We start from the raw sequence: 10,606 nt of genomic DNA, 5'->3' as shown, positions 1-10,606 counted from the left end.
AGCCCAGCCCAGGCCCCGGCTGATGAGAGACAAGGGCCTGCACGATCGCCCACGGTTGACCTTCACCTCTCCCCACACCAGCCCAGGCAGTTTTGCTCCAGAGGTGTGCAACTACCACGCAGGGACCCCTCCCCCAATCTCCGTGACCGGCGTTCCACGGTTTCAGCCCGTTCTGAACCGCAGGCCCCTCAGCGCCTTTCCCACCAGCTGAACCACCCGCACAACCATCTCCCCGCCGTCCCCTCACCCCGTCCCGGGATACCCGTCCCCTCCTGGGGCTCCTACGGTTCCGACCCCATGTTGCTGGCGGACGACCCGGTGCCGGTGCCGGTGCCGGTGCCGGTGCCCCACCCCGCGCCGCGCCGCGCCGCGCGCGCCGCCGCCCCCCTCGCGCCCATCTCCCCCGCTCAGCGCCGCGCCTCACAGTGACGCACGCGCCTCCCCGCTCGACGCCTGCGCGGCCATTAGCCCCGCGCCCGCTCCCGCGCCTGCGCAGCCGCAGCCGCTCCCGCTCCCTCCCCCCCCCCCCGCCTCTACCCTCCTTCTCCTCCTCCCCGCCCCGCCTCCCCCCTCCCCTCCGGCGCGGCTCGTGTGACCGGAGCGGCGGGAGTCAGTCAGCGCCCGCCGAGGGAGGCCCCGAGCCCGCCACCGCCACAGCCGGCTGCGGAGGGAGGGAGCGGGGGGGGGGGGGAGGCTGCGGCGGCGGCCTCCTCCTCGGTCGCCGGCACCATGAGCATCGAGATCCCGCCGGGCCTCACCGAGCTGCTGCAGGGCTACACGGTGGAGGTGCTGCGGCACCGGCCGTCCGACCTGCTGGGCTTCGCCGCCGACTACTTCGCCCGCCTGCGGGATGCCCGCGACCAGGAGGCGGCCGGCGGCGGCCGCAGGGTGGTCAGCTTCGACGGGGAGCCCATGCAGACCGAGTCCAACGGCGAAGAGGAGCCCGACCGCGGCGACGAGGACTCCGACTCCGACTTCGAGCGTAAGTACCGCCGGCGGGGAGGAGGAGGCTGTGAGGGGCTGCCCGTAGCGGTGAGGGACGGCGGCGGCGGGAGGTGGCTGTGAGGGGCTGCCCGTAGCGGTGAGGGACGGCGGCGGGGGGCTACCCGCGGCGGTGAGGAAGGGCCGGGAGCCGGCGGGGTCCTGCCCCCCGAGGTGGGGGGGGGGGGAGGCAGCCCGGAAGGCCGGGCGGGCGCCTCCGCCGCCCCGACCTCGGTGCCGCTGCCCCGGCGGCTGCTGCTGGGGGCTGCGGGGCGAGAGCGGGCGGGATGGATTGAATGAGGGAGAGGCTCCGGCCGCGTCCTCTCGCAGCGCGGCGGTACCGTGGCGGGTCGCGCTGGGCGCCTTCGGCGGGGTCCTTCCCTCGGCGGCTCTCGGCAGGGTGTCAGCCGTGCCGTGGGGAAGCTGTAGGGCTTGCGGGAGAAACTGTCCTCTCGGGGGAAAGGCTTGCTCGCCCTGACGTTGGGCCCGTAGGCTGCAGCAAGAGGCTCTTTGCCCGGGTGGGGTGTCAAAAAGCAGATGTACAGAGCCGCCGTGTAACGGCCAAAATTGTGCCTGGGGTCTGACCGGAGTTATCGGAGTGAATCGAGCGTACTGCCAAGCATGTGATATGGAAGATCATGTGTTATTGTGCAATCTCTTCTGTACTTATCTTTACGTTTCTGTCTTTAAATCATTGTGGACAAATGTTTTTTTCACCGAAGCTGGGGATGTTTATCGCCACTGTTGCGTGTTTAAAGTGGTTATTATAAAGCACTGAAAGAACTTTTTAATATGTTGCTAAATAGCAAAAATTCAAAACCGCCTGTATACTCCTGTTTACACTGACATTCTCTAAGATAGACTTACCTGACCTGGACAATGAAACACCACTTGTGATACTTCCATTTTTATCCTGTCAAAATGTACTGTGTGTGTTGCGCAATGCACAGTGTTTATAATTTGAACTGTAATTGAGCTTCAATGCAGAAAGTTATTTAAAATGTTTGTGAACGGTACTTCTTGGCACACCCAGAATTTTGGACTGTAAATTGCCGAATACTCTCTCCTTATTAGAAGGTGACTTAAGGGGAGAGGAAAAAGCGAGAAAAGGTGTGCTTTCCCTAAACTTTCAGTGCCCTCATTTGGAGGCCTTGTGCCCTTGACCTATAACATGAGTAAAGGCTTCTGACTTTTATTGACAAAGGATTCCCTTTTAGACCAATTACTGTATGTCACCTTGTGGATGTAGTGTGTTCTTACGTCTGTTCTCTAGTTAACAATTTTAAAGAAACAACAAGAAATTAACTTGTGGAATGAATCGTTGTTTTGATTAAGAAAGCATTAAGAGACCCGCTATTTTTGCAGCCCTTTTAGGCTGGGAGCTTTACAAAGTAAAACACAGTTTCTGCTTTTGAAAATACAGGAGCTCAACTGGACACGAAATATGCGAGAGGACAAGAATAAAATGTACAGTCCGAATGAATGAAAAAGCAGTTTGCAGTTACTGTCTAGATTTGAATGATTATTTTTTCTAATGAGAGAGATGTTCTGTTTTAGGGCATGAGGAAGAAAAGATGAAAGTTGAAGGGTAAAGAGGTGGACACTGGTAGTCACTGGATTGAAGTTAAGGGGATGTGCAAGTGTGAGCACAGATTTATGATAATAATTGCAAGTGATTTTGTTTGTCTTGCAACCCAAGTCAGCAATATTTTCAAGCATCTCTAAATATACAAGAAGTTATAGTTTCTTGTAAAATGTATTATTTTTTTAAAAAGTTCTAGATTGGAAAATTGCACTAAATAGTTGGATGTAACTTTTTAAAATGTGCAATATCTCAGTGTATAGTGTTTTCCTTAAAAAACCCAACCAAACTAACAAAAAACATAAACAAAAAAAATCCCACTCTGCCAGAGCTTTTAATGTCATTGAAAGCAACTTTTCTCTTTCTTGATCAGTTTATTTTGTTTCAGGGTTTGAAAGACCTTCTCCAGGGAAGTAAGTGTAAAGTTTTCCTGGTGAATGTTGGCAACTGAAGCTGAAAGGATGCTCTGAAGTTAAATATTTTCAGATAAGAATCTAAAAATTTGATGGTGGCAAACAACTTTTCAAATACAGCTTTATGTGGTGAGGCTGTCCAAAGCAGAAGAGTGGTTCCTTTGCTTTAAGTTCCTGCTTATCATCTTTCTATCTTGGAGAGAAAATTAAATTAATAAGGCTGGTCAGAGTCACTTGTTGTAGTCAGAGCCCTTTAGGCAAGTGGCACTGTCAGTAATGCTGTCTTGCTTCTTATCTGAAAACGCGTGCTATTCCCTCCTTGCAGTTTCAAAGACCTGGGGGAGAAAGAGTGCTGCCTTCTATTTAACAGCAGGCAAGGGTCTCCCTATAGGGTCAGGACAATGATTCTTATGATGTTTAACAGCATGGGTGACAGTCAACCATGGCGATGTGTTTTTTATATTTCTGTTATAACTGTTGTCATAGAAGGCTTTATTAACAAGAAAAATGTTAGGTCCGAGGTTTTGATATCTCTGTCTTTTGAGAATTTTATAGATAGGAAAAATACTTCTGCCTTGTCGTAGAAGACGAGATCCTGTGTGCTTATAGACTGCTCAGCATTTAAAGAACACTTAAAGATAGAGAAAACACACAAAATGAAAGAGTCTCAGATAATCTCATTGAATGGGCCCTAGTACTGTTTACTAAGATTGCATTTTTTCATCTTGGACAATTTAGGAAAGACTTTGATTAATTTCACTATGTTTTCCTAGGTTAACATTTTGTTGTCTTTGAGGTTGTAAAGACGGGTCCAATGGATGTTTAAAAATGTTTCCATGTCTGTTTTAAAATATAAAGATGAAATTGAGCAGTGGTAGTTTTTTAAAGTATTGTGTTAAAAAAATATTAAGCTAGTTTAAATAATTAACCTGGTTGTATATGTTGGGCGTATGAAAGATGTGCGCACAAATAATGTGTTTGTGGTCATGTTTCTGCTTCTGGCACAGTATTAAATTTGTGTATCTCACTAGGCTGTATCTGCATGCTATGGGTTAGAGAACACTTCAGGTAAGTTATCTGTTTTTTTGTATGCTTTGAGTGCATATGGTAATAGAAGGGAGAAGTAACTGAAAATCAGAATGAACTCTTGGCCTTTGGTGTAAACCACGTGGCAAATGTCTTCGTGTAGTCATAGTGACACCAGTGGTTCCTTTTCTGCCATAATGGCACTCCATCAGTGTGGTAAAAGTCACTGAAACTAACTAGACTACAGAAAAGACTTCTATGCTCTTGTGACACTTAAGAAATTACTTCCAGGTTTATGTTTATTCTCTGAACCCCCTGGGGTTTCATCCCTCATTTTAATTGTTTTTGTATATGTGATCAAAGGACGTCAGGATGTGGTTGTTCAGCAGAGTGTGGAGTGTAAGGAATGTTTGGAAAGAAAATGATGATGGGGGGGAAACCTGCAGAAACATTCATCCACTGGGCTGTGGCAGAGAATATATACATACAAAGCTTTCCTCAGAGCCTTTATTTGATTGGTATAACTGCAAAATTGACAAGTTGATAGAGTTGGGAAAAGATGCAAAGTGACAATTTAAAAAAATCAGGCTGAGGATGTAACCAAGGATGGATATGTATTCTTAAAATATGTCCTTGACTATGACACTTGTAATTTTAACAAGAAAGCTCTGAATGGATGTGTTAAGGCTGTGAAATTAAAGCCACAGAAATCACAGAATCATAGAATCATTTAGGTTGGAAAAGACCTTTAAGATCATTGAGTTCAGTGATCAACCATGCCCAGTAAACCGTGTCCTGAAGTGTCTTCTCTACAGGCTTTTTGAATACCTCCAGGGATGGTGACTCAACCACTTCCCTGAGCAACCTGTTCCAATACCTGACAACCCTTTCAGTAAAGAAATTTTTCCTAATATCCAATCTAAACCTCCTCTGCCACAACTTGAGGCCATTCCTCTCGTCCTGTCTCCCGCCACCTCACTACAATGTTCTCTCCGTTGTTTGAGACCAAGTAATGACTTTGGGAAGCCTTCTCTTGTGAGTAGCATATGTGAAGGAAGGCTGGCAGCTTTCTTTCCCTGTCAGTTGAGGCAATTGCACAAAGGTGCAAGGTGCTGCACTGTTAACTTTCCATTTTATGTCTCCTTGTTTGTAACAGTAATCTGTTACTTAAAAAAACACCCGTGTTTATTCTTGGAGATGTTAAGTATAACTTAACAGTGAAACTAAAACATTTTTGGGGTTATTTACTAACTTGAGCAACTCTGATATCTTAATGACAGGTATTTTAGTGCAAATCACATTTTTCCTTCCTAGGGTTTCAGCTTGATATTGAAGGAAAGATTGTGTGCTTTTCAGCTGCTCCCTGAGCAAAAGAGAACACTTCTTAATATGTTGCTTGTGAAATAATCCTCTTCAGTATGCTCTATTGTTATAAAGGAAGATGGTGCATATGAATCTAGATTAACAGGTGAAAAGATCCTGTTTAGTTCTGCACTGAGCTTCTCAGTTAAAATTCAAGGATTTGTTAAATGTCATCTTTAAAACATCAATAGGATATCTGAGCAGAAGGGAGTAGGGAAATGCGCTTTTACATCATTAGATCTTGGACGCGATACTGAATTAGAATTCAGTCTATCTTTGAAATCTTTTTAATTGTTAACAGAATCTTTTTAATTGTTAACAGAAGTGCTTAATATTAAATTAAAACTGTTTCAGATTACTTACTACTGTCCTTATTCTTAAGCATCATTTGCTTATGCTTTCTTATTCTGTACTTGGCTGATATGTCCTGTGGAATTCTTCAGAAATAACTGTGTTACATCAGTCACAAAGAATTTATGCTCTGCCTACATCAATTTACAGGTCAGGCATAACTCCTTGCTGTTTTCCTGAAATAATTCAAGGGAATTTATTGAATGATGGAGGTCAGATGATGTTGAGACTTTTGAAGGATAGAATAAGGAGAAGAGTGGTCCTTCTGATGTAATTCAGATTCATGGGTTATTGTAAGTGTTCTGGTGAGATACTGTCACCTTTAAAATGAAAGTACTTTTAACTTTTTAGTAGTTCTTTCACCTACCTACTTCCTCCATACATGTTAAGTTACAGGGAATAAAGCACAGTAGCTCTCTCCTCACTCTGTTGTTTTTTGTTTTGTCCTTAACATTAAAAGAACCTCTCTTTGCAGAACATCTGGTTTACAGTAGTATCACATTGTATGATGCAAATTCAGTCCAAAGATTAGCTACTCTATTTAAAATCTAGGTAGCACAGTGGGCACTTTCATAATCTGATAATTACTAGTGCTACATCTTTTTTTTTTTTTTTTTTTTTCCTTTGAAATTTGACTGACTCCTGTGGCTTAATAGTAATTATAACAAAGGTGTTTTGTACCTTACTTAAGTAGTCTCTAGATTTTTAGGGAGAGGGAGGAAGAAGCTCTAAATTATGATCTAACTGTATAAAGCCTTTGAGTTTAGTATACAAAGAAAGGAATACACATGCTTTCTTTATAATATGTTTTAAAAAGGTGTATGTGTAAGCAAGCCTAGCAACCTGAAGGTGTTGAAGCTTTAGAGTTTTATTTATTCTTGATCTCCATCAATAACATTAAATCAATTATAAAGCAAAGTATTAGTGGTGCATCCATGTTTTAAGAGGAATATATTTCTACATTTAATTTTCTAATTTTAATAGGTCTTGGCAGCATAGGGTCTTGAACATGTTTAACATAAAAAATACGAAGTGAAAGACTACTATTGTGCAGCTACTGTACTTGCATGTCTTTGCTTTTGCAGAGACAGTTCTCACTGACTTAAATCTGAAGGATTAAATAGAGTAACTGCTGTTAGTACTAATGGAACTTCACTCACTATATTTATCTTGTTTACACAGGGGAACTTTGAAGATAGTTTCTAAGTATTAAGGAAGACTGATTTCATTTCTCTTTAGTTACTTGGATAAAATATCTAAAGCTTTTTTCTGGAATTCTTTTTGCTTCTCTATTTGCTTATCACAAAAGACTTGCATTTCAGCTTTCTTAAGATTGTACTTACTCTGTTACAAGATTAGACTAGGACTTTAAGTGATGTGGTTCTAAGGAAGTCACCATTTGTATCTCAGTGGAGCCTGAAGGAAGGTTTCATCAGTAATCTTCAGTACAAATGAAAATTTAAGTAAAATAAAGGTGTAATACATTGTTCTTACCTGAGGTAGTAAAAGAACTGAAAGTATGAAGTGAAGGGATAAAAACTGGTGTCTGGCTGAGAAGCAGAGAATTGTAGATGAGTTGACTGAAATGTGCAGATATCCCTGACTATTGCTAAATGTGTATTGGTTTATATCAGGAAGGAGAACTTCTGTGTTAATTTTAAAAGATAAGTTTCTTGCAATTCTGACATAGTATACTTAGAGTTATTTGTAACATCCTGACATCAGCACTGTTATTATTCCCATAGCATCTATTAGACAGTCCTTACAATCTCTCGAGAAAGATATCCTCTTATTCCGGTTTGCTCTTAGTGGCTTGACATAATCATTCTGGTTTCCTTAAGTGATCTGTACATCCTAAAATGTGAGGAAGCAAGCACTACCTTTTTTTGTTTTAAATTTCTTTTAAATTCATATTTGTGGTCTATTGCATGCTAGTAACTTTTCACTTCACTGTTAAGCTTGATATTTCTTGAAAGAGCTTTTGATACTAGCTATAACTGTCTAGATAAATTAAATTCTAGACTCAGTTTCTGCTCTTTTACTATCCTGCTGTTACTTTGGGCAAATAGAAACTGCATTACTCTGTGTACTAGCCTCTAAAAAGAGTGTAACTAACTATAAAGGAAGTGGATAACTAGCTTTTGTAAATGAGTGCTGCATTCTTAAAAGCTTGTGTTTCCATGTTGAAAAAGCTTATTGTGAGAAGAATTGTATGAAACTTCCAAAATTGGATTCTTCTAGCTGGTTCTAGAATTAAGGTAAAGGAAATTATTGTATCGCAATACTAGATATTGTACTGAATGCTAGCTTCTTTTTAACTGTGCTGGTTTTTTTTCATTTAATAAACTAGTATTAGAGTGCTGAGACAATTCTGTCAGTGTTGCAGAGTGCCATCTTTCCCCTTTTGCTAATACTGAAGTTTAGTTGTACCCTCTTACCTAAAATAGAAGAATGGAGATCTTGGGAAAGAGGAGGAGACAACGGAGAACAAGCTCGCTTCAAATTATTCACCAGTCAGTCATTAAAAAGCATTAATGTTTAACAAAGAGCATTTGCTCATTATTCAAATGAAGACTGGAAGTGTAGCCAAGATGAGCTATGAATGTTTCTCACTGGCTTTAGTAACGTTTTCAACTTCATGAATGATCATTCATAATTTTTTGTGAAAGAAGAGGGAGACAATGACAAATGTAACTCTAACAAACGTACTGGCTCCTCTTTTAGAGGGATGTTATTCTTGCCTCTGTAATGGTCCTTTAGATTCCTTTAGATATGCTACTGCATTTGCATCTTTGTGTTTCATGCCTGGCTTTGCATCAGTACTTCTTTGGTATGTAACAATTGTTTGGTGTTTTTTGATACATCAAGATTCTTTGATTTAAGGTTTAATTTTTTTCCTGAGGTACCATCAGTTCCACAGCAAATGATGTGTACTCTTCTGCACTCTGCATTTTTAGTATCTTTATGCATCTCTGTAATATGAAACAGACAAGGTAAATCATAAGAACATTTGTTAGAAAAGTAACTAGTGGGGAATCTGAGAAATCTTGAGTGTGGATGAACCACCGATGTATAAAGGCCTTGCACCAAGATACTAATTCTACTAAAGGGTGTGTGTTTTTGAGATCCTTTACTGCAAAAGGATCCTTTTCTTTTAAAAGTATGGATCTGAAAGAGGTACTATCAGGTGGAAACTCCAGAAATCTGTAACATAGAACAAGCAGCTGCTTTGTGGTTGTTTTTGTTTTGTCTATGAGGTTGTGAAAATTGTGGTGATCATGGCAGTGTTCTCTGTGTGCTTTAATGGGTAGGATATTTAGAAGAGAGAGGCAATCAGAAGAAAGCAAGCCTGTCTTACGGTTACCACACTGCTAGGATTTGGCCTCTGTTTCATAAATATACAATAAGTCAGGTATAATAAAGCCCAGCATTTTATTAGTAGCAGTTTTGCTACTAGCCCTTTCCATACTGGGGCATTTCTTTTCTATGTAGAAATTGCAGATGATGAGTAGTGGCAATTCTCGTCTGAGTATATATTTCTCTTGGAAATTCCCTTTAGGGCGGAAGACATCTCTAACGGCTGGCCTTCAAGGCATGTGGGAGGGACTGCAGGTATTCCTTCTGTAGCACTGCTTTTATGATATTTTAAAAACAACAACAACAAACAAGCTTGTTTTTTATTAAAAAAAAAAAAAGCCACTCTCTGTTCCCTCTTTCTATTTCCTGTTAACTTTCTGAGGGTGGCTTGAAGAACAGCTTTGCTTCTCCTCAGAAATGGTATACAGCTTGCAGGAACTCAGTTTCCAACTGGCATGATGTCAGGTTTCGTTCTGAGGTCATCTTACAAAAGTCTGGAACCCTGCACTCCTTTTTGGGTGTTGGTGAAGTCCAAACCAAGATGATCTATGGTCAGGGGCCTCACCAGCGAAATTGAGCAAATTGTCACAAAATTTCTCTCTGACCTGCTGTGTGAAGGATTAGAATTGCAAGTTGGAGATGAAGTGGTGGTTTTGGTAAAAAGATGTTTTTCCATCGGTAACTGTTTCTGTCCTCTGAGTCTGAGTGGTATGCAGTGAAGGATTGCAAAGCTTAAAGTACTGCTTCTCTTGTTGCAGAGCAGTCTAAAAACATGTATGGAGTTTGTATGGGAAGTAAACTGTGTTTTTTAGGTGAAGATTGAGAAATTACTTTATAGCTTTCCTGTGTATTTTTGAATAAACTGTAGTGCCAAGTTCCTTGTTCTTGGTGATTGTATATTGGCAGACTGTTAAAAAGCAGGATGTCACAATGGCCCTTCATTTCCATTTTGGTTCTTCCTCCCTTGGGGTAGCATATTGTTTTCTGCTTCCTATTGAGAAAAAAATTCCATAGAAGAGATTTTAAGAAAAGAAAAATACAAATATTTGTGTGATTTTTCCTGTTGGGGCTCCAGTAAACACTGCCATTTCTGTGGCAACACTTGTGCTAATCCTGATCATTCAGGAAGAATTGGTTCCTCAAGGACATGCTGTAGTGTAAGGAACTGGTCAGTCTCAGGTTGTCATGGATATGGAGGGTACCCCTCTGTGAAAGATGTCTCATGGACAGCCCTGGAATGGAAATTCAAAGATGATGGTGTTAACTTTTTTTTTTACATAAGTGTTCTGAAACAGTTTTCTAACATTTTATGTTATCAATGTTTCTAATTAAAATTCATAAGTATTTGTAAGAATCAAAGCTTTCTCAGGGATAAGTTATGAAAGATGGCTCATCAAAATAGACGAACATTCAGTCTTCTGTCTTTGACACCTTTGGGGAAGGGTAGGGGAAAGATTCCATGAGTATTCTTTTCTAAAATGCTAAAAGTTAATACTATTCAGAGTGGTGATGTTACTTTAAATACTCTACTTTC

General features: G+C 41.7%; 1 protein-coding gene across 1 annotated transcript in view; it reads left to right on the top strand.

The window, feature by feature from the left end:
* The first annotated feature begins 577 nt into the window (after positions 1 to 577).
* PRKAR2A (protein kinase cAMP-dependent type II regulatory subunit alpha) overlaps positions 578 to 10,606 on the top strand; it is a 67,573-nt gene continuing 57,544 nt past the window's right edge. Inside the window, exon 1 of the mRNA XM_075053527.1 lies at positions 578 to 982. Coding sequence (XP_074909628.1) covers positions 730 to 982 — 253 coding nt within the window. The 5' untranslated portion in view covers positions 578 to 729. The remainder of the gene's footprint in view (positions 983 to 10,606) is intronic.

This window comes from Buteo buteo, chromosome 21 (assembly GCF_964188355.1).
Source record: "Buteo buteo chromosome 21, bButBut1.hap1.1, whole genome shotgun sequence".
Lineage (NCBI taxonomy): Eukaryota > Metazoa > Chordata > Aves > Accipitriformes > Accipitridae > Buteo > Buteo buteo.
Note: the sequence above shows the minus strand (reverse complement) of the source record. Positions and strands in the feature narration are given on the sequence as shown.